The sequence below is a fragment of the Hyla sarda genome, chromosome 3, assembly GCF_029499605.1.
Source record: "Hyla sarda isolate aHylSar1 chromosome 3, aHylSar1.hap1, whole genome shotgun sequence".
Classification (NCBI taxonomy): Eukaryota; Metazoa; Chordata; class Amphibia; order Anura; family Hylidae; genus Hyla; species Hyla sarda.
The window spans coordinates 401970156-401994059 of NC_079191.1; the positions used below are offsets into that span (position 1 = coordinate 401970156).

At 42.1% G+C, this 23904-nt stretch overlaps 2 protein-coding genes across 2 annotated transcripts; both read left to right on the forward strand.

Annotated features, from left to right (window-relative positions):
* The first annotated feature begins 5160 nt into the window (after positions 1–5160).
* LOC130360854 (DNA damage-regulated autophagy modulator protein 1-like) lies at positions 5161–6606 on the forward strand. The gene is made up of 2 exons (XM_056563407.1): positions 5161–5791; positions 5878–6606. Exons 1-2 carry the CDS (start codon positions 5667–5669, stop codon positions 6164–6166), a joined length of 414 nt encoding a protein of 137 aa, XP_056419382.1. The 5' UTR covers positions 5161–5666; the 3' UTR covers positions 6167–6606.
* Positions 6607–11188: 4582 nt separating this feature from the next.
* On the forward strand, positions 11189–23730 carry LOC130360853 (GTP cyclohydrolase 1-like). The gene is made up of 6 exons (XM_056563406.1): positions 11189–11454; positions 15971–16080; positions 17558–17613; positions 18680–18711; positions 22068–22152; positions 22829–23730. The coding sequence occupies exons 1-6, from the start codon at positions 11193–11195 to the stop codon at positions 22953–22955; spliced, it is 672 nt and encodes a 223-aa protein (XP_056419381.1). The 5' UTR covers positions 11189–11192; the 3' UTR covers positions 22956–23730.
* Positions 23731–23904: the final 174 nt, after the last annotated feature.

Sequence of the window (23904 nt, forward strand, 5' to 3'; positions counted from 1 at the left end):
TCCAAATAAATTATATATTGATTCCCAGATACAATATGTCTACTTTATATTTTCATCATAAAGTTGACAGGTTTTTACTTTTGGAAGACATCAGAGGGCTTCCAAGTTCAGCAGCACTTTTCCAATTTTTCACAAAATTTTCTAAATTGGAATTTTTCAGGGACCAGTTCAGTTTTGAAGTGGATTTGAAGGGCCTTCATATTAGAAACACCCCACAAATGACCCCATTATAAAAACTGCACCCCTCAAAGTATCCAAAATGACATTTGGGTAAGTGTGTTAACCCTTTAGGTGTTTCACAGGAATAGCAGCAAAGTGAAGGAGGAAATTCAAAATCTCCATTTTTACACTCGCATGTTCTTGTAGACCCAGTTTTTGAATTTTTACAAGGGGTAATAGGAGAAAAAGCCCCCAAAATTTGTAACCCAATTTCTCTAGAGTAAGGAAATACCTCATATGTGTATGTCAAGTGTTCGGCTGGTGCAGTAGAGGGCTCAGAAGGGAAGGAGCAACAGTGGGAATTTGGAGAGTGAATTTTTGCTGAAATGGTTTTTGGGGGGCATGTCACATTTTGGAAGCCCCTATGGTGCCAGAACAGCAGAAAACCCCCACATGGCATACCATTTTGGAAACTACACCCCTCAAGGCACGTACCAAGGGGTCCAGTGAGCCTTAACACCCCACAGGTCTTTGACGACTTTTAGTTAAATTCGGATGTGTAAATGAAAAAAAAAAAAGTTTCACTAAAGTGAATTCACTTCCAGGCAGTGGAAGAGAGGTGGTTGTGGTTGTGATAAATATAAAGAAAATACACTATGTTGAGCTAGCGATTGTTTGTCTGTATACAAGAGTGTGAAGCATACAAGTGAGTGAGTATAAAAGTGAGGGGACTTAAAATTAAGGGACTTTAAATTCAGGAAGTTTAAAATGAAATATTAGATTTTTTTTTCTTTTCTGTTAATTTTTGCAATCCCCAAATCTAGTATGACCTCCATGTTGGAAAAGACAGTCCAGTGTGCATCTTGCGCAATGTATGCAATCCTTGAACAACAGTTTGAGGGTGCATATTGTTGTGCAAGATGTGTGTGAGTTGCTCATTTGGAAGCCCAGATCCTGGATCTAGAGGAGCAACTGGCAACACTAAGATGCATTGACAACCCGGAGAGGAGTATCCTGCTCACTGAGCAGGTACTCTCTGGGGAAGAGGTGGGGGAGGATAGTGGGACGGAGGTGCAGGACAGTCAGGCAGTTAGCTGGGTTATAGTTAGAAAACGGGGTAGAGGGAAAAGTGTCAGGGAGGCTAGTCCTGAACTGGCACACCCCAACGAGTTTGCCCTGTTGGCAGATGAGGGGGATGCCGTTTCAGAGCTAGCGGTACTGCAGCAGGACTCTGCCTCTGATCGCCAGGGGGGTGTCTGCTCCAGTAAGGAGGGAGGGAGGAGAGCAGGGCAGGCCAGACAGGTACTGGTAGTGGGGGACTCAATTATTAGATGGACAGACAGGGCGATCTGTCACAAAGACCGGGATCGCCGAACAGTGTGTTGTCTTCCTGGCGCTCGAGTTCGGCACATCGCGGATCGGGTTGACAGGTTGCTGGGTGGGGCTGGAGAAGACCCAGCAGTCATGGTACATATTGGCACCAATGACAAAGTAAGAGGTAGATGGAGTGTCCGTAAAAAGGATTTAAGGGACTTAGGCTGCAAGCTTAAGGCAAGGACCTCCAAGGTAGTATTTTCTGAAATATTACCTGTATTACGAGCCACACCAGAGAGGCAGCGGGAGATTAGGGAGGTAAACAAGTGGCTCAGAAGCTAGTGTAGGAAGGAGGGATTTGGGTTCATGGAGAACTGGGCCGACTTCGACTTTAAAGGAAACAGGTTTCTGACTATAGCTAAAGACAATTATCTGTCCCAAATGGTGCAGGGCCCGACCAGAGGAGGCTCCCTACTAGACTTAATATTTCCCAACATACTGTACCTAACAGAGTAATTAATGTGCAAGTAGATGGACACCTAGGAAATAGTGATCATAATTTAATACATTACAGTAACCCCCCGACATGCGATGGCCCCGACATATGATAAAATCGACATACGATGGCCTCTCAGAGGCCATCGCATGTCGATGTCAGCATCGACATACGATGCTTTTATATGTTGGAGCCATCGCATTAACTGCTATCCGACAGCGCAAAATGCTTAAGTTGCTGTCGGATAGCAGTTTAAGCATCCCGGGCAGGTTCGCTTAACTATTCCCGATGCTCCGGGTCCACTTCGCGATCCTCCGGCGTCTTCCACATCTTCTCCAGGGTCCGGGCCTCGCTTTCCGGCGTCGTTATTACGCCACTACGCACGCCGCGCCGGCACAGCAGCGTAATAACGTCACCAGAAAGCAAGGCCCGGACCCTGCAGAAGAAGCCGGAGGATCGCGAAGAAGACACCGGAGCAGCGGGATAGCATCGAGAGCCCCTGGGACAGCATTGGGAGTGGTGAGGACCTGGTCCGGAGCGACGGGGACAGGTGAGTACAGCTTCCTATACTTTACATTGCACGGATCCCTCAACATACGATGGATTCGACAAACGATGGGTCGTTTGGAACGAATTACAATCGTATGTTGAGGGACCACTGTATAACTTGTTCTTCAATAAGGGACTCTCTCGAGGGGCCACAAAAACAATGAACTTTCGGAAGGCAAAGTTCGATCAACTCAGAGAAGCCCATAACAATATAAAATGGAATAATGTCCTCAAAAAGAACAATACTGACACTAAATGGGAGACTTTTAAAAATATCTTAAATTTTCACTGTAAGATGTATATACTTTATGGGAATAAAAGGGTCAGAAATAAAAGAAAACTAATATGGATGAATAAAAATGTTAAGGGGGCAATAAATGGCAAAAATAAAGCATTTCAATTACTAAAACCGGACAGCAGTGAAGAAGCATTAAAAAGCTATAGAGAAAAATGTGAAATATGTAAAAAACAGATAAAAGCAGCAAAAATAGAGACAGAAAGACTCATTGCCAAAGAGAGTATAACTAACCCCAAAATGTTCTTTAATTATATAAAAATGAAAGTGTTGGCCCTTTAAAAAATGATGAGGAAGAAATTATAAACGGGGATCAGGAAAAAGCAAATATACTAAACAAATTCTTCTCCACTGTATTCACTGAGGAAAATGAAATGCCAGGGGAAATACAGTGTGATAAGGTAAACTCTCCAGTACAGGTCACCTGTCTAACCCAGGAAGAAGTACAGTGCCGCCTACAAAAAATCAAAATAGACAAATCACCAGGTCTAGATGGCATTCACCCCCATGTTCTAAAGGAATTAAGTAATGTAATAGACAGAACCCTATTTTTAATATTCAGGGACTCTATAGTGACAGGGACTGTTCCCCAGGACTGGCGCATGGCAAATGTGGTGCCAATATTTAAGAAGGGGTCAAAAGGTGACCCCGGGAATTGTAAACCTGTTAGTTTAACCTCGGTTGTATGTAAATTGGTTGAGGGTTTCCTAAGAAATGCTATTTTGGAATATCTTGATACAAATAAATGTATGACTCCATATCAGCATGGATTTATGAGGGATCGGTCCTGTCAAACTAACCTGATCAGCTTTTATGAGGAGGTGAGCTCCAGACTGGACCAGGGGCAATCGCTGGATGTCGTATATCTGGATTTTTCCAAAGCATTTGATACGGTTCCACATTAAAGGTTGGTGCATAAAATGAGAAGGTTTGGGCTGGGGGAGAATGTGTGTAAGTGGGTAAGTAACTGGCTCAATGATAGGAAACAGAGGGTGGTTATTAATGGTACTTATTCTGATTACTGTTACTAGTGGGGTACCGGTCTCCCATCCCACTGTGCTGCCGAGATGGTCCTGCTTATCTTACATGCAGTGAGATCTCCATAGACCACAATTAGCCTATTGGTTTTAATGCAAAAAATCACAGAGTTGATGCACTAGTCACAGTTCTCTATACCATTAATGAAGGGAGGGCTCAATATTCGCAAATTTGCGCATATGTGCACAAATTTTCACATATGCACAAAAAAAGCGAATATTCGTAATTATGAATATATAGTGCTATATTTGCAATATTCGCGAATATGCTATATTCGCGATTAAAATTCGATTTGCGAATATTCGTGAACAACACTAGTCGCTGCAAATACAGTGAAGGAGTTTAAACATGCATGGGATAGGCATAAGGCTATCCTTCATATAAGATAGGACCAGGGACTATTGATAGGATTCAGATTATTGGGCAGACTAGATGGGCCAATTGGTTCTTATCTGCCGACACATTCTATGTTTCTATACTGTATGGATATCAGAAAAATGGTTCCAAGCTCTTATTTCTTTATTAAATTCACTACTTTGGGGCAGGAAAGCACGAGAATGAAATATGTTTCTTTAACGTTAGCTGAGCACGATGGGGGTTGGGCACTTTTTTTTAGGTACTTTTTAGCACTAAAATTGCAGACTATTATGAGAAGGAGGGAAAATGTAGTCCTATTTTTTCTCTCTAAGGGTATGTTCAAACTACGGAATTCCCGCGGAATTCCACGGGCGGAATTCCGCAAGCCGAATTCCACGGGCAGAATTCCGCGGTGTGAACTTAACATTAGTGTGAATGGGTTTCCGCGAGACCCGTTCACACTGCGGAATTTCAGCGCCGCTGAAATTGTTCCGCGCAAAGAAAGAACATGTTCATTCTTTGCACGGAAGTCCGCGAGCACTGCATAGCTGTCAATGGTGACGGCTCAGTGCCGCCCGGTTCTACCACCGCCTGCCACTCTGAATCTCCGCTCGCTGAATTCAGCGAGTGGAGATTCCGTTCACACACTGTAGTGTGAACATACCCTAATGGGTCTTTATAAGGATATTTTTTAGATTTTGGAAGCTGGGATATTCACTACACCCATGCATATCTATATAATAAAGTATGGGAGGAACTTAAAAAATTTTTAAAATCACATGGAGTTTTGACTTTACTTCATTATGGTCGAATAAAGCACTTAAAAAATTCCTTAAAATTAAAGATTCACTCTTTTGGATGAAAAGGGGCTTATTTATGTAAATCAATTATACGCTTTAGGTCAAATAAAGTCGTTTCAAGAGATAGCCCATAAGTATGGGGTGGCAGACAATCAGAAACATTGTTTTTTTTACAAATAAGTAATGCAGATCATAAACCAATAAAAGGACAGATTGGAGATTTCAGGGATTCTATATATAAGAAAAGTTTAATTAGACTATTTCCTTATGCGAAGTTGCTGTCTGGGCATGCTGGGAGTTGTGGTTCTGCAGCGGTTGGGGGTTCACAGCTTGAAGACCACTGCTATAGAGGGTGCAAATGTATCTGAGCCCTGGAACTCAAATAATGTGAAATATGAGATGATCAAAATGGAGCCCCTGCACTAATTACTTGGGTTCTGGGGTCTGTAAGGTCCATAGTAAAAACATCAGGTTCTGTCTATAGCAGATACTAAATCATGGCAGCTCCAAGAAACAAGCAGTCATTCTGACATGTCACATGTGATGTCATAGACAGCTGGAGTCCTGACATTCCACTGACAGCTGCCCGAGCCTTCAGTCTGTAGATTGTTCCAGTGAGATTAGTGAGATTAGCGTCTTCTTCTTCTACTTGTCTGAAATGGAGCTAAAAGGTTTGGGGTTCGTCCCCTTCCTGTTGGTGTTTTGGTGTGCGGCCTGGCTTGCCACCAGCTACATCATGACGGTCGTCCTCGGCCATGCAGCCTCGCCACTGATGAGCATCAGGTAAGATAAACAAGCACATGATTCTTATTTCATGGGTTGGGAGTGAGGAAATGTCCATAATAACATTGGTTTCTTTTCCTTCACAGTGACTTGGGAAATTTCTTTCCCGAAAGCATATTATTCAGAATTGGATTCATAGGGACGTCCATTGGCACTTTGGTACTAACCTTTCTTATTTATAAGTATATGGTTATGCATACTGAAGAGTTCAGGGGTCATCAGGTCCTGATCCAGAGGATCCTGCTGGCCATTGTGTGGGCCTCCTGTTTTGCCACAGCTGTCATGCATGTATTTTCCCCCAAAGAATATCCCAGGATACACTTTGTCAGCACGATAATTTCAATTACATGTGAAGCTTTATACTACCTTGGGTAGTCCATCCAGATGTATAAATTACCAGGAGCAAAAAAAGTCATCCACCATAGTAGATGCACCTGCTGTGGCCTGACTTTTGTCTGTGTAATTTTCTATTTTGGATATGAAACATTAAAGGATTTATTCTATAATGATGAAGACTGGGACGAGATCCGTGAAATCCCCATCATAATCATCGAGTGGGTGATGCTTCTACTGATCCTGATAAACATTGTGACCTATTATTCCACCATGCAGAGGTTATTGTTGACCGTTTCCAGAAACAGCTGTACACTCTCTCTTAGAGTAAAAATTGATGACTTCGGGGTGTAGACCACCACGTGGGCCATCAAGTGGACTTCTGGGAGAGATACTGCACAGGATACGGAAAAATATCTAAAGAAGAATAACTGGGGGACTATATATGGTGCCAGTAATCATGGCACAATAATATGAGCTGGTGATATTACCTATACAAAAAAATTTAAATAAAAATTAAAAAAAAATATTGGTGTGTGAAGTGTAATACCTAGTTAGAAAAACAGAATCAAATTCATCATTATTACCACCCTCTGCATTACCCTGTTTATTATTTTTCAAGCAAGCACTTTGTTCTAATTCGTCCACTCTCTGGCATGCTCCTTGTATAAGGGGTTTGGGATACCCTTTTTGTTTAAAACGATCCTCCAGGTTCTCTAGTTGATGCTGGCATTTTTGTGTGGAAGAACAATACCTTCGGATTCTTTTCATTTGACCGAATGGAATGTTCTTCTTCCATTATTTAAGATGGCAACTGTTAAAGTCGAGATAGCTGTTACACCTCCTTTAAATAGGTGGCAGTATGCAAACAGCCATCCTGAATATAGATATTTATATCCAGGAACTCAAATTTTTTGGGGGACAGAAGCAGCGCTGCCTTTGGCAATCTCTGGCTCTGCCATAGCGCTTTTTTTGAGGGGGCGTGTCGGCTGCCCCTTCGTCTGGGGGTCAACACTAGTGTTGCTCGCAAATATTCGCAATGCGAATATTATTCGCGAATATGCGATATTCGCGAATATAGCACTATATATTCGAAATTACGAATATTGTTTTTTTTTTCACAGTACACATCACAGTGATCATCCCTCTCTGCTTCCAGCTTGTGTGGTATAAAGAAGGCTCTAATACTACTGTGTGAGACTGGCGTACGAATTTTCGCATATGGTAATTTTCGCACATGCAAATTTTCATTTATGCTCATTTTCGTATATGCGAAAATATAATGTGAATATTGCGAATTTAGCGAATATATGATGAATATTCGTCCATATATTCGCTAAATATCGCGAATTCGAATATGGCCTATGCTGCTCAACACTAATCTCCCATACCACTGTATATGTGCAGAAAAAGGACAACTGACAGTTTATGTCATGACCGGGGGTGGACAGGGAGAGTGGGTCCCTAGTAACACTCTCCTTGCCTACTTGCCCATCCACCCTAAATGGTGGATCGACAACTTGGAGTCGGTCCCTCCCTGCGCTAAAGTGCAGTGGGCGTAAAAACAAATAATAACCATAGTCGGTCACAGGCCAGAAACAGAACAGGAAAACTACCAGACAACCAGATATAGCAGACAAAATATCCACCGTGTGATCAGGATGCTGACCTAGTAGGAAACAGATATATAAACCGTGATGACTCACTCTTGCAGACAGGTGCGGTTGCAGTATCGAGGTACGGAAACCGGACTTTTCAAATCAAAGTTCAGTGTTTTATTCACACTTGGCAAACAGCAAACAGTCTTAACTGCAGATCAAAGAAAAAGTAACAAAAGTCCACCTGCGTTCCTTAGGTGTTTGTTCACACCTGAGTCCATGCCATGCGGCATCAAGCAAGTCTTTTCCAAGCCTCCAGGCACTCTGCTCACCAGCTTCCACACTCCATAAGGAAGATCTCAAAACTCAGCTCTCTGGCAGTGTGAGCTGCAACATGCAAATCCCCCTCAGCTGGTGGAACAGCCTGCCTTTAAGGCCAACAAAAGGCGGCCTGAATTGTTGGGAATGGCCCCACCCAACACTTGACCATTCCCAGTAAGAGCTGTCCCGGATTGGCTTTCCAGCCATACTACAGCAACAGTGTCAGTCTGCATCGCAGCACAAACACTGGACAATTATCGTCTCTTACTTTACCAAGTCCAGGAGCCTTGGTGACACATACCGACCATCAACCACAATGCCCTTCACCTTCTCACAAACACGAAACTCTTGACTGGAACTGGATGAGTCTGAATAGACCCAAGATACCATACAGGAATTATAATACAGCCATGGACGTAAATGTTGGCAACCCTGACATTTTTGGAGAAAATGAAGTATTTCTCACAGAAAAGGATTGCAGTAACACATGTTTTGATATACACATGTTTACTCCCTTGTGTGTACTGGAACTAAACCGAAAAAGGGAGGAAAAAATGCAAATTGGACATAATGTCACACCAAACTCCAAAAATGGGCTGGACAAAATTATTGCCACCCTTAACTTAATATTTGGTTGCACATCCTTTGGAAAAAATAACTGAAATCAGTCGCTTTCTATAACCATCAATAAGCTTCTTACACCTCTCAGCCAGAATGTTGGACCACTCTTCTTTGCAAACTGCTCCAGGTCTCTTATTGGAAGGTCACCTTTTCCCAACAGCAATTTTAAGATCTCTCCACAGGGGTTCAATGGGATTTAGATCTAGACTCATTGCTGCCACTTCAGAACTCTCCAGCGCTTTATTGCCATCCATTTCTGAGTGCTTTATGACATATGTTTGGGGTAATTGTCCTGCTGGAAGACCCAAGATCTCGGATGCAAACTCAGCTTTCTGACACTGGGCTGTACAGTGCGACCTAAAATCTGTTCGTAATCCTCAAATTTCATGATGCCTTGCACACATTTAAGGCACCAAGTGCCAGAGACAGCAAAACAACCCCAAAACATAATTGAACCTCCGCCATATTTCACTGTAGGCATTGTGTTCTTTTTCTTTGTAGGCCTCATTCTGTTTTCAGTAAACAGTAGAATGATGTGCTTTACCAAAAAGCTCTATCTTTGTCTCATCTGTCCACATCTGTTCCCAGAAGGATTTTGGCTTACTCAAGCTCATTTTGGAAAAATGTAGTCTTGCTTTTTTATGTCTCTTTGTCAGCAGTGGTGTCCTCTTGGGTCTCCTGCCATAGCATTTCATTTCATTAAAATGTTGACGGCTAGTTTGCGTTGACACTGATGCTCCCTGAGCCTGCAAGACAGCTTGGATATCTTTGGAACTTGTTTGGGGCTGCTTATCCACCATCCGGACTATCCTGCGTTGACATCTTTCTTCAATGTTTCTCTTCCGTCCATGCCCAGGGAGATTAGCTACAGTGCCATGGGTTGCAAACTTCTTGATAATGTTGCGCACTGTGGACAAAGGCAAATCTAGATCTCTGGAGATGGACTTGTAACCTTGAGATTGTAGATATTTTTCCACAATTTTGGTTCTCAAGTCCTCAGACAGTTTTCCTCTCCTCTTTCTGTTGTCCATGCTTAGTGTGGCACACACAGACACACAATGCAAAGACTAAGTGAACTTCTCTCCTTTTTATCTGTTTTCAGGTGTGATTTTTTAATTTGCCCACACCTGTTACTTGCCCCAGGTGAGTTTAAAGGAGCATCACATGCTTTAAACAATCTTATTTTTCCACAATTTTGAAAGGGTGACAATCATTTTGTCCATCCCCTTTTTGGAGTTTGGTGTGACATTATGTCCAATTTGCTTTTTTCCTACCTTTTTTGGTTTAGTTTCAATACACACAAAGGGAATAAACATGTGTATAGCAAAACATGTGTTGCTGCAATCATTTTCTGTGAGAAATACTTAATTTTCTTGAAAAATTTCAGGGGTGCCAACATTTAGGGCCATTTACACTAGACTGAAAACCGAGAATTGACTCCAGGAATTAATACATACAGAGCACAGGTAACAAGCAAGACTCAGTGTGAATACAGACTAAGCAGAATGGACATACATAATGCTAAAAACCGACACATGTACATAAAACCAAGCAGACTAAAATCTATCAAACACAGGATTATAAAAACATGGCTAAAGCTAAGATAATATCACAAGATAAATACAAGGTACATGCTCAAGCAGACATGGAAGTGTATTGCACAAACCACCAGCAAAGAATGCAGGAGAACTCTGGTTTAAATAACCCCACCTGAGTTCCCAATGGTTCAGAGCATTAACTATTCCCTAGCCAGGGAGAATAGAAAACTGCTCAGAACATCCTAGTGTGTGAATACACACCTAAACAGAAAAATACAGTGATGGGGAATGTCTAGCCTCCTATGAAACTCCACTAACCTGTAAGTAAAATGACTGATCAAAAGTGAAAATAATTGTGTGTAATGAGGAACCATTAGGAACCAGCATACCTGCCCCAGTTCAATAAAGTGAAAAGCATCATAAAAATAAATTTACATATCTTAAATGTGCATTCAGCTTACTTGGTACTAACAGCCATATTTGGTCAGCTTGAGACCCCCTTCTTTTATATCATAAAAATTTGGGTGTAAAATAAGCCAACTAATAGGTGGTATAAACGTAGACTTTGCATTGAATCTATCAAAAAAAACAAAAAACATGAGACTCTTGCCTACATTCAGAATATCTGATGGGGATTAGTGCTTGCCCATGTTCCGCTCCCTGCTGTGTGAACACAATTCACATGGTAATTACTGAATCTGTAAAAGCATGGAGGGGCGTCTGGCCGGATAACCTGAGGAGCAGCATAGCTAACCTGTTTATCATACACCCCCCTGCTTCTAATTCATGTGCATCAGTCATCTGCAATTTAGCCTAAGGGAAAAGAGGCCATTGCTACTGGAAAATAATACTCCAGTGTAACTTTTGACAGCTTCAACGTCATTGATCCTGAGCAGAGATTGGCCTTGGTGCTCTGCTGATGTATAAATACAGAGAACTTTCTGAATGAGTCTGAACATTGACTGAGGTGTCTGAGCAAGAACATCCACCATGAACAACCACTCCAATGGAGAAGTCAACTGCAACTACATCACCAATTACAATGGAACCATAGAGGGGAAAAAGACCTTGGTGAAGCAGTGTGACGAGGACCACCATGAAGAGGATAAGCTGTCTGCCATAGAAGTTGCCTACACCACCATCCTAAAAGAACTGGGGGAGGATCCTGAAAGGGAAGGCTTGCTGAAGACCCCTCTCCGAGCTGCCAAAGCCATGCAGTACTTCACTAAGGGATATCAGGAGACAATTCATGGTGAGTTCATGTTCTTATTACTAGGGCATGCTGGAGAAGTGGTCGCTGCAAATACAGTGAAGGAGTGTAAAGGGGTACTCTGGTGGAAAACTTTTATTTATTTATTTTTTTTTTTTTTAATCAACTGGTGCCAGAAAGTTAAACAGATTTGTAAATTACTTCTATGAAAAAATCTTAATCCTTCCAATACTTATTAACTGCTGAATACTAGAGAGGAAATTATTTTCTTTTTGGAGCACAGAGCTCTCTGCTGACATCTCTGTCCATTTTAAGAACTGTCCAGAGTAGGAGAATATCCCCATAGCAAACATATGCTGCTCTGGACAGTTCCTAAAATGGACAGAGATGTCAGCAGAGAGCACTGTGCTCGAGATGTCAGCAGAGAACTCTGGGGGAGATTTATGAAAACCTGTCCAGAGGAAAAGTTGCTGAGTTGCCCATAGCAACCAATCAGCTTGCTTCTTTCATTTTTAACAAGGCCTCTGAAAAATGAAAGAAGCGATCTGATTAGTTGCTATGGGCAACTTTTCCTCTACACAGGTTTTGATAAATTTCCCCCTTTGTGTTCCAAAAAGAAAATAATTTCCTCTGCAGTATTCAGCAGCTAATTAGTACTGGAAGGATTAAGATTTTTTCATAGAAGTAATTTACAAATCTGTTTAACTTTCTGGCACCAGTTGATTTATAAAAAAAAAATATAAAAAAATAAAAAAAATTCACTGGAGTACCCCTTTAAGCATGCATGGGATAAGCATAAGGTTATCCTTCATATAAGATAGGGATAGACATAAGGCTATCCTTTATATAAGATAGGGCTAGGGACTATTGATAGGTTTCAGATTATTGGGAAGACTAGATGGGCCAAATGGTTCTCATCTGCCGACACATTCTTATAGCCAATAGACATCAGGAAGAAAAAATGGAAGACAGCAACAGGTCCCAGGTAAACCTCCGGACAGCCAATCCGGTGTACAAACAGTCCCAGGGAATTAGGCCACAGCATTCAGATGGCAGACTCCAAAGAAATGCAAAAAGCTGTTGTCTTTATTTGTTACCCAAAGTGTGTTGCCCTTTGGGTAACAAATAAAGACAACAGCTTTTTGAATTTTATTGGAATCTGCCATCTGAATGCTGTGACCTAATTCCTTGAGACCAATAGACATCAGGGGTATTACTATGGAGCATTGCAACTCCCATTGTTTTGGATGCGTTCCAAGTGACCGCTCTAGGATGATGTCCTGCTCCAAATTAGATAAATACGTGCACGGAGAAAACACACGCTGACTCTCTCATTGGGTCAAAGCAGTTCTCTGTTTTATTGTATTGTGTACACACAAGATATATCCTTCAGTAGGGCGTAGCACATTGTATAAGCATTCTAATTGGTTAGCAGACTACTTTACGTAAGCATTGCATATTGTCTCTGTGCCAAAAAGGGATGGTCACACAGGATGTAATACATAATGTAGCCTCCATTTTAGAAGAATGATCTTCATTTTCTATCTATTATCCATAAAAAACGACAGGAATGCAAATAGTGTATTCCAGTTTTTAGTAATTTATTTTCCATAATGCTTTGTAGTTCAGTTGCTCACAATTTTCCAGTCACTGAATGGGAACCATCAGTCTATACTGGGATTGAACATCTGTTCTGGTCTTGTGAAGATCGCAGGGGCACAGCTCAATACAGGATACTGCTTTGTTTATTGTACCGCAATGAGCCCCGCCATTATGTGGTCCTCACATGACCAAGACCGATTTTTATCCATAAGTTCCCATTCAGTGAGTTCAATAACAAAAACAAAGGGGCATTCCCCGTTGCAATATTGTAGGGCTCAGTTTGATAAAGAAAACCCCTAGGAGTGTACTAACCTACTAAGGGTATGTTCACACTGCGGAATACCCGTGGAATTCTGCAAGTAAAATTCCGCACAGTGAACGTTAGCATCTGTGTGAATGGGTCTTCCGCAAGACCCGTTCACACTGCGGAATTTCAGCGACGAACAATTCCGCCACTGAAATTGTTCCGCACAAAGAAAGAACATGTTCATTGTTTGCGCAGAAGTCCGCTAGCACTGCATAGCTATCAATGGTGACGGTGCAGTGCCGCGCGGTCCTACCGCCACCGCCGGCTGCCAGGCTGAATCTCCGCTCGTTGAATTCCGCAAGCGGAGATTAAGCTACAGTTCCGCAGTGTGAACATACCCTAAGAGTTGGGCATGTGGATAGGTACAACTTAACTGTAGGTATGGTAGATAAACCATATTCACTCCTCCCGTTGGTATCCGTTGGCCCCCTCACAGGCCGGGGTCAAGTCCTGGAAAAAAAGATTTCCACTCAGGGGCTGGTACTGCTAATGGGAACGATGTTCCTTCTATGGAAAAAGTGCAGGAACTCAGTTCCCATGCGTTCCTTCAGGATTTGAACCCTACTCACAGGGGATGGGGAAATCAAAAAAGTGCAGCAGAAAAGCAGTCAGGACCTGACTACAGGGGATCTGGGATCACATGGACCCTCGTAGGTTCCAGGGACTCCAGTCACCATCTCATAAGCCAATAGATATTGCAGATACCACTAGTAACTTAGCTGTTAGGAGATTTTTTCTAGGTAGGGAATTAAATTAGGGTATCACCTGTTACCTTTACTCCCCTGTCTTTCCCCCTGTTTGTGCTCATTTTGACTAATTGTGTACATATTTTAATTTAAATATATCTCAATTAAAAGTTATATTTTATTCTAATTGATGTTTATAATTTGTTGGATTCTGCACATTTCGGTACTTACAGCATGGACCTTCCTCAGGGATCTGAGAAAGGGCTGAGGAAGGGCCATGCTGTAAGGACTGAAAGTGATCGGTCACTGCTGCATTTAGTGACTGCAAGCACTGGAAACTTTCGGAGAATTGATAAACAAAGTATGTTATTGAATAACTAATTTGCCAGATCTATGTAAGAATTAAAGAAAAATCACCTTGAACTGCTGCCGGAAAGTTATACAGCAGCAAAAAGTTATTTGGCAGCAGAGGGCACTGTGGTCAAACTGGAAAGAACTACACAACTTCCTGAAGATCATACAGCAGCTGAAAAGTACTGGAATGATTTAGATTTATAAATAGAAGCGCCAGTTGATTTACCGGAGTACCCCTTTAAAACAAATGTCCGCTTTTAAACATTCGTTTCCTTTGAAGGAGAAAGCTTTATTTTCCTATTGGTCATCTTGGCTTATAATGTGGATAACTTTTGCAAGAGCCTAAATCAGGCATAGGCAACCCTAGCACTGCAGATATTTTGGACTACATCTCCCATGATGCTTTGGCAGCATTTTTGTTGTAGAAGCATCATAGGAGATGCAGTCCAAAACATCTGCGGTGCTGAAGGTTGCCTATGCCTGGTCTAAATGTGACTAGGAGACTTACTACAGTCACCCACCATAACTGAAATAGGATGGGGGTTATACGGGCGTAGACAAACAGATTATTCCTTCCAAAAGCAGCACTACACCTGTCCTCAGGGTGTGTGCGGTATTACAACTTGGCTCTATTCACTACAATGGAACTAAGCAGCAATACCACACACAACCTGAAAACAGGGGTGGTGCTGTCGGCTGTTTTTCAATTCCTTTAAAGGGGTACCCTGCTGGAAAACATTTTTTTTTTAAATTAACTGGTGCCAGAAGGTTAAACAGATTTTTAAAGTACTTCTAGTTAAAAATCTTAATCCTTCCAGTACTTATCCACTGCTGTATGCTCCACAGGAAGTTCTTTTCTTTTTTGAATTTCCATTTCAGTCTGACCACAGTGCTCTCTGCTGACACCTTTGTCCATGTTAGGAACTATCCAGGGTAGAAGCGAATCCCCATAGCAAACCTCTGCTACTCTGAACAGTTCCTGACATGGATAGAGGTGTCAGCAGAGAGCACTGTGGTCAGACAGAAAAGGAAATTCAAAAAGAAAAGAACTTCCTGTGGAGCATACAGCAGCTGGTAAGTACTGAAAGGATTTTTAAATAGAAATAATTTACAAATCTGTTTAACTTTCTGGCACCAGTTGATTTAAAAAAAAATATATATATTTCCAGCAGAGTATATTCACAAGGCAGAATTTTTTTTTCCATGGGATTCCGCTCGGAAATTCCACTTTAGCACAGTGCACTTGGTGGAATTTCCGCAGTGGGAACATGTGCCACAGATATTCCCATTCTGACCTCTGAAGAAAGAACTAGCATGTTAATTCTTTCCGCAGAAATGTGTTGCCGTATATGGAGACAGCGCATTTCTGAGCGGTCCTAGTGCCGGCATGTTCTGCTGTCAGTCCATACATTTTTACAGGTGGACATTCCACAGTGTGAACATAGCCTATGGCACTTGTGCTTCTTTCCCATCTGCTTCTACAGCAGAGGGGCTCAAGGTGAAAACTTGATCATGTACAATTTCTATTTCATTTGGAATAAAAATAAAACTAAGGAATGAACATTTGGACATAAATGTTGTGATATTAACCCTTGCTTTTATGTTGCAGACGTGCTGAACAATGCCATGTTTGACGAAAACCATGATGAAATCGTCATTGTAAAGGACATTGATGTTTTTTCTCTCTGTGAACATCACCTGGTCCCCTTTTTTGGCAAGGTATGTACCAAAGTCATGATCAGTACATAGAAGATTAGAGCATTTATAAGAAATGCTAATAGGGTCTACATCAGTGATCTGCTGCGCATGCTGGAAGTTGACGTTTTGCAACTTCTGGAGGGCCACAGTTTGAGACCACTGGTTTACATAATACACTTTTTTTTGTGGTCTGACAACCACATTGGTAGCTACTATTCAGCTTACTAGTATTTAAAGGGGTACTCAATTGTTTTTCAAAATCAACTGGTGCCAGGGTGTCTCCTGCTGTTGCAAAACTACAACTCCAGGCTGGCCTGGAGTTGTAGTTTTTATTGTACAACTCCTTTAAAGGGGTACTCAACTGTTGCCAGAAAGTTAAACAGATTTGTAAATTACTTCTATTTAAAATCTTAATCCTTCCAGTACTTATCAGCTGCTGTATGCTCCAGAGGTAGTTCTTTTCTTTTTGAATTTCTTTTCAGTCTGACCACAGTGCTCTCTGCTGACACCTCTGTCTATGTCAGGAACTGTTCGGAGCAGGATAGGTTTGCTATGGGTATTTGTTCCTGCTCTGTACAGTTCCTGACGTGGACAGAGGTGTCAGCAGAGAGCACTGTGGTCAGACAAAAGAAATTCAAAAAGAATAGAACTTCCTTCGGAGCATACAGCAGCTGATAAGTACTGGAAGGATTAAGATTTTTAAATAGAAGTAATTTACAAATTTGTTTAACTTTCTGGCACCAGTTGATTTAAAAAAAATAAAATAAAAAATAATGTTTTCCACCGGAGCACCCCTTTAAAGGGACCCCAATAAAATATAGATAGAATGTATCAATCTAAGTAAATCTAATTTGTGTGTTCAAATTAGATTTTTTTTTTTGTATTTTTAAAACTAGTAAAACTTTTTACTGCTATTTTTGAGCTCTGGCCAAGACAGGAGCCAACAGGTGATGTGCAATACAATGTCACTGAGTAGTGATATTACCTATCCAAAAGGCCCCCTTCACATATATCAGTTGTACGGCATGGTTTCCCTCCGGAGGGAAACTGATACTAGAACTGATCCCATTCATTTGAATGGGACAGTTCACAATCATCCAGCATCTCAATTTTGACGCTGGATGGTTGGACACGCCGGACAGCACCGGACAGGGGAATGGAGCTTGCTTGAAACAATGGACGCCGGATGCTACACAACTGATGACAACTGATACACATTGTCATCAGTTGTGCCATCAGTTGTGTCGAGATCTAAGCCGAGTTCACCTATGCCTGATGCCGGACATATGTGAACCCAGCCTTACATCTAACCGCAGATTTTTATGCTCACTATTATCACAATGATTATAATAAAATGTAGAGGGATTATAATGGATAGTAAATATTTTTTTTCTTGTATTTCTGTTTTGTTTTAAAATGAGTTTTTATTGAATTTAAACAAATGTTAAAACATGGTACAGAAAAGCAAGAGCCACCAATATTTTTCTTGTATTTCTAGGTGCACATTGGCTATTTACCGGACAGAAAAGTTGTTGGGCTGAGCAAACTGGCGAGGTAAGGGTGATAGGATCGTCGTCAGAGACGCGCCTGTTCTCACCAGTGGGTGTATATGTCTGTGCAGGGTAGGCCCCTTTAAATTGGGCAATGAGATCGAGGTTAACATAAAGTATAGAGATAATGGGGGGCATTTATTTTTGTGCAGTGTGAAACCTGCTGTGCCAGTGTGTGGTTTTCCCTGTTGCTGCGCAAAATTTATTATGTAATAAGGAAGCAGGAGGAAGTATGGTGGAGGTTGTGTGAAACGTGTCGCTCTCTTTTAATGTATACCCACTTGCAGCGCGCGTTCCTCTCAGAAAGCCAGGGCCCGTTCAGATCATTGCGGGGGGGGGGTCCCAGCAGTCGGACCCCCTCGATCAGACACTGTGGATAGGGGATCAGTTACTTTTCGCTGCACAACGCCTTTAAGAGATAATTTGAATATTACTTGATAGCCATTTATCTTGGGAATGGCAGAATGGATTTGAGTAAGGAAAACAGCATTTTATTTAGGATAACCCACACTAACCCCCTGTATATCAGGTTACTACGGGTGATCCAGCTGTCAATTTCCCTTTAATTGCAGCCAAAACTAAAGGATCCAAAGCCATTGGTTTAGTCTGCAAATCAGTGCTGCCCAGAAAAGATGGATACAATCCTATGAAACCTCATCCTGGACTCATTTTGGAATGTAAGGGTACGCTCATACAGCAGAATGTCTGCAGGAATATTCGGCACAGACATTCCGCTGCAGCAGAGTCCCATTCATTTCAATGGGATTCTGCTGCACTGTTCACACAGTGGAATTTCTTTTTGCGGATGTAGCTCGGAAATGCACTGCGTCTATCAGATGGTGCATTTCCAAGCGGTCCTTGCACCTGCTGGATTCTTAAAAACGTGAGGCATGTCCGCACATGTTTTTCGTGCGTACATTCCACGCAAATTACACCAAGTGAACATACCCGAAAACAATCAAAGGCCAACGCATTAGTTTGTGTTTTGGCCGCAGTTCCTGTATTTTTGCTCACCCCCATTAAATAATCAGACATATAATTAATCTTTAGTTTTTTTCTATTTCTTTCAGAATTGTTGAAATCTTTAGCCGAAGACTACAAGGTAAAGTCCTACTGATTTAGAGGTGTTTTACTATCTTTGGATTTAACCCAAAATATATACAGTATAGAATTAAAGGGTTTGTCCACCGTTGACTATATACAGTATTAATAAAAAATACTACAATACATATTAGGGATCGACCGATATAAATTTTTTAGGGCATATCCGGATAATCTGTGAACTTTGAGGCCGATAATTTATACCGCAATATCCGTATAAGTTATCTGCTATTTCTTCCCCCCCCCCCCCCCCCCGGCCCCGCAGAAGCCGCTGCAGATCAAGGATTTAAAGCGGGCGCTTTAAATCAATGAACTGCAGAGGCTATTGCGGGGCCAGAGACCGCCACCCGCTTCTCTCCCCCTGCCGGTCCTGAGTCCAACCACCGCCGCTGCCCCATTGTCACCCCCCATCTCCAGGAGCAAGAAGTAGCGCGGATCCCGGGAACAGGTAATTATAAAACCGGGGATGGGGGGAGACAATGGGGCAGCGGCGGCTGCGGACGTCTCTGGCCAGGGGTGGGGACGGGTGGGGTGTGGGCATTATTGGCAAGGTAATTGCCGATACCGATAATCGTGAATATCGGCCGATAATCGGTTTATCCCTAATACATATCCTGTATGAGTCTGTACTATACTCCCAGCCAATGTGGCTGCAGCTGTTGCAAAACTAAAACTCCCAGCATGCCCGGACAACCAAGGTTGTAAATGGGAACAGTCCCCAAGCTTGATGTCAGACACATTCTTACAGGTGGATTCCCATGTGTTCGATTTTGCTTCAGACATTTTTGGCACTGTTCCATCTAGCTGTATAGAATTTGCAGAAATCCATCAGCTTGCTTCCGAAATAGACTCTCACAGTTAGGTTGGGTTCACACCACGTTTTTGCAGTACAGTTCCCATATACGTTTAAATTTGAAAACCGTATGGAACTGTATTGAAAACCGTATGGAACTGTATTGAAAACCGTATGCATTGATTCTCCATTGAAAACCGTATGCCAAAAGATGCATCAGGTTGTGTCCGTTTTGCATCTTGTACGGTTATGTCCGGTTTTTTCCCGTACCCAAAACCGTAGCCCTCCATGGTTTTTGGTCCGGGTGAAAAATCATATGGAAACCGTATACGTTTCTTTTTTTTAAATTCAAACATGGGAGTCAATGGGAACTGTACAGAACTGTATGTGCGTACGGTTCCATACGGTTTTTGACTTTGCACTGGTTTTTTTTCTTGGAATTTCAATCAAACAAGTGAAACTTTATTCACAATAGAGTGAAAAGTTAAAACGTATACCTTTTTTTCTTAAAAAATGTATGCAACCAGACATCATTTTTCAAACTGTATACGCTTTTTTAACCATATACGGATTAAAACTTGTGCACACGTTTTGATACAGTTTAGTCTGGTTTTGAGGAATCCGTTTTTCATCCAAAACCTGATAAGATAATTGTATTGCAAAAACGTGGTGTAAACCCAGCCTTAGGTGAGCTGCTCAAATGCCGGGAGACTTTTAAACCAGCAAGGAATACTGGGAGATTTTAGCTGTGAAGCTTGCAGTATAGTGAATGCAGCTCAGGAGTATAATGCAGGCTACGACTCAGGATCAGAATCATACTGCATTAACAAAATTACTCAGGCATTAAAGGGAATCTGTCAGCTGTATTTGCTACTAAGAGCTGCAGACACCATTGGATAGTTAAAGGAGTAGTCCAGTGGTCACTCAGTGGTGAGCAACTTATCACCTATCCTAAGGATAGGGGCTAAGTTGCAGATCGCGGGGGGTCCGACCGCTGAGGCCCCCTGCGATCTCCTGTACGGAGCCCCGACAGCCCACGGGAAGGGGGCGTGTCGACCTCTGCTCGAAGCGGCGGCCGACACGCCCCCTCAATACAACTCTATGACAGAGCCGAAGCGCTGCCTTCGCCAATCTCCGGCTCTGCCATTGATATGTATTGAAAGGGCGTGTCGGCCGCCGCCTCGTGCGGGGGTCGACACCCGCTATCTGGGCGGAGAGCCGAGGGCCCCGTACAAAGAGATCGCAGGGGGCCCCAGCGGTCGGACCCCCCGCGATCTCAAACTTATCCCCTGTCCTTAGGATAGGGGATACGTTTTTCACCACTGGACTACCCTTTAAGGCAATGTTTTCCACTAACATCAACTGGTGCCAGAGAGTTAAACATATTTGTAAATTACTTCTATTAAAGAAATCTTAATCCTTCCAGTACTTATTTGCTGCTGAATACTACAGAGGAAATTATTTTCTTTTTGGAACACAGTGCTCTCTGCTGACATCTCTGTCCATTTTAGGAACCGTCCAGAGCAGCATATGTTTTCTATGGGGATTTTCTCCCACTCTGGACAGTTCTTAAAATGGACAGAGATGTCAGCAGAGAGCACTGTGGTCGTGATGTCAGCAGAAATATCTGTGTTCCAAAAAGAAAAGAATTTCCTCTGTAGTATTCAGCAGCTAATAAGTGCTGGAAGGATAAAGATTTTTTAATAGAAGTAATTTATATATCTGTTTAACTTTCTGGCACCAGTTGATTTCAAATAAATAAATAAAAGTTTTCCACCGGAGTACCCCTTTAACTATAACTTCTCAGCTCGAGACTACCGCGAGATGGATTTGCTGGAAGTCCCATAGACTTGCATAGGACTGGTAGCAAATAAGTCTCCTGATCTTGATACTTGTTTTGTTCCAAAAACACTGCTACTCATGTCCACAGCTTGTGACTGGCATTGCAGCTTATCACTAATTCACTTCTATAGAATTGAGTTGCACTGACAGACACGACCCATGGACTTATGTGGTACTAATTCGGCAAACAAGCAGCCAGGTTTATGTAATCCTGCACCCCTTTATTCTAAACACATACTACCAATTGTACAGGAGTGTCTCATCCTCAAAATTGGTGAGAAAACCCTTTAAAGGGGAACTCCGGTGAAAAACAAAATGTTTTCAAATCAAAGAGGTATACAGGTTTGTAAATGACTTCTATATACAAATCCTAATCCTTCCAGTACTTATCAGCTGTTGTATGGGCCAGAAGAAGTTGTGTATTTCTTTCCAGTTTGACCACAGTGCACATTGTAAAGAACTTTCCAGATCAGGAGAGGTTTGCTGTGGGGATTTGCTCATGATCCGGACAGTTCCTGACATGAACAGAGGTGGCAGCAGAGAGCACTGTGGTCAGACTTGAAAGAACTACACAACTTCCTCTTAAGCATAGAGCAGCTGATAAGTACTGGAAGGATTAAGAATTTTAAAAACATTGATTTGAAACCATGTGGTTTCTACCGGAGTACCCCTTTAAGAACGTTGATCAGTCTGCAGTGATGATAAAGTTGTGTATTTTACAGTTCAGGAACGTCTCACAAAGCAAATTGCCCTTGCAATCAATGAAGCCTTACAGCCTATGGGAGTAGCAGTTGTTATGGAAGCTTCGTAAGTATTTGTATTTATTTTATATTTTGTACCTAGATATTAAAGAAGCATGCCGTCATTTTTATTTTTGCTTATATAGTACAGCATAGGTTCTTGTCAGAAAATAATATACAGCTTTTTGTATATGCCCTTTACTTACCTCTTTTTGCTCATGTGGCATGTATGGGATAGGCACCATTTTGGTTTACAATGATGTGTGTTCTGTAATGCACCCTACATCTCTCATAAATCCTGTGGCTGAGGGTGTGCCATTTGATCACTGCACCTGGTCATTAATTATGCTGCTAGTGCTGGAGATCACCCAGATGAACACATTATAAGGGGGGAGGGGGGGGGGGTCACTTCACTTAACATACACAATGGCCCTGATTTATCAATCTGTCTGAAACAGAAACTAGAGTGATTTTCCCAAGCAACCAATCACTAACCAACTTTCATTTTACCAGAGCTCCCTAAAATATAAAACATGAGCTGTGATTGGTTGCTTGGAAAAATCACTCCAGTTTCTGTCTCAGACAGATTGATAAATCAGGGCCAATGTGTTTTCTTATACAAAGGGCATTTTTCTAGAGAAATATTGCAAACGTCTGTCAGGGCATGCTGGGAGTTGTAGTTGTGCAACATCTGGAGGGCCACTGCCCTATATAAGGTCTTGTTTTTGCTCCTGCCCATATAGGCACATGTGTATGGTGATGCGCGGCGTACAGAAGATGAACAGCAGGACGGTCACTAGTACTATGCACGGGATCTTCAGGGATGACCCCAAGACCAGAGAAGAATTCCTGGCACTGATCAGAAAATAAACTTTCACCAGCACTTTTATACATGCAAAGTATTATACTGAACACAATAAACCTGTAAAATAAATGATTCATTGAGAAATGGTGCTCAACTTTAATAGTTTTTGTTGTTGTTGTTTGTTGGATAAAAATGTCTAATAAAGCAATGAAATGTCTCTTAAATCTGTCAGAGTTTCTTTGTAACAAGTTATAATACAGTGTAATCTGCTTCTATTACCTCTGTGCCCCACAGGACCCACCCCCAGAAGTGAAGTCTTTTTATTTTACTGTTGTCTCTGACCTTTCCCAGCATTCCATGCAGCCAGAGACAATATGTCATAAGTCACATGGTCTCCAGGGGGTGTGGCTGTGTTGCGGTGGGTGGGTAGCATTACTTCAGCACATCCCTTCCACCCTGCTATGCACCCACCCACTGCAGCATAGCCACGCCCCCTGTAGACCATGTGACCTATGACATATTGTCTATGGCCACATGGAATGCTGGGAAAGATCGGGGACAATAGGGAAGATTTATCAAAACCTGTGCAGAGGAAAAAGTTGTCCAGCTGCCCATCGCAACCAATCAGATCGCTTCTTTCATTTTACAAGGGCCTTTTTAAAAATGAAAGAGGAGATCTGATTGGTTGTTATGGGCAACTCAGCAGTTTTGAGAAATCTCCCCCATAGTGTTTATACCCCTAAACTTATTGGGGGAGATTTATCAAAACCTGTGCAGAGGAAGGGGGAGATTTATCAAAACCCGTCCAGAGGAAAAGTTGCTGAGTTGCCCATAGCAACCAATCAGATTGCTTCTTTCATTTTCAACAAGGCCTCTGCAAAATGAAAGAAGCGATCTGATTGGTTGCTATGGGCAACTGGGCAACTTTTCCTTTGCACAGGTTTTGATAAATCTCCCCCGAAGAGTGGTGCAGTTGCCCATAGCAACCAATCAGATTGCTTCTTTCATTTTCCA

Bases quoted from the DNA above. Each gene is read 5' to 3' on its own strand.
- LOC130360854 (XM_056563407.1), top strand. From the start codon at position 5,667: ATGGAGCTAAAAGGTTTGGGGTTCGTCCCCTTCCTGTTGGTGTTTTGG. The intron at 5,792-5,877 runs GTAAGATAAACA...TTTCCTTCACAG, and splicing joins TCGCCACTGATGAGCATCAG to TGACTTGGGAAATTTCTTTC.
- LOC130360853 (XM_056563406.1), top strand. From the start codon at position 11,193: ATGAACAACCACTCCAATGGAGAAGTCAACTGCAACTACATCACCAAT. The intron at 17,614-18,679 runs GTAAGGGTGATA...TATTTCTTTCAG, and splicing joins GGGCTGAGCAAACTGGCGAG to AATTGTTGAAATCTTTAGCC. The intron at 22,153-22,828 runs GTAAGTATTTGT...CTGCCCATATAG, and splicing joins GCAGTTGTTATGGAAGCTTC to GCACATGTGTATGGTGATGC.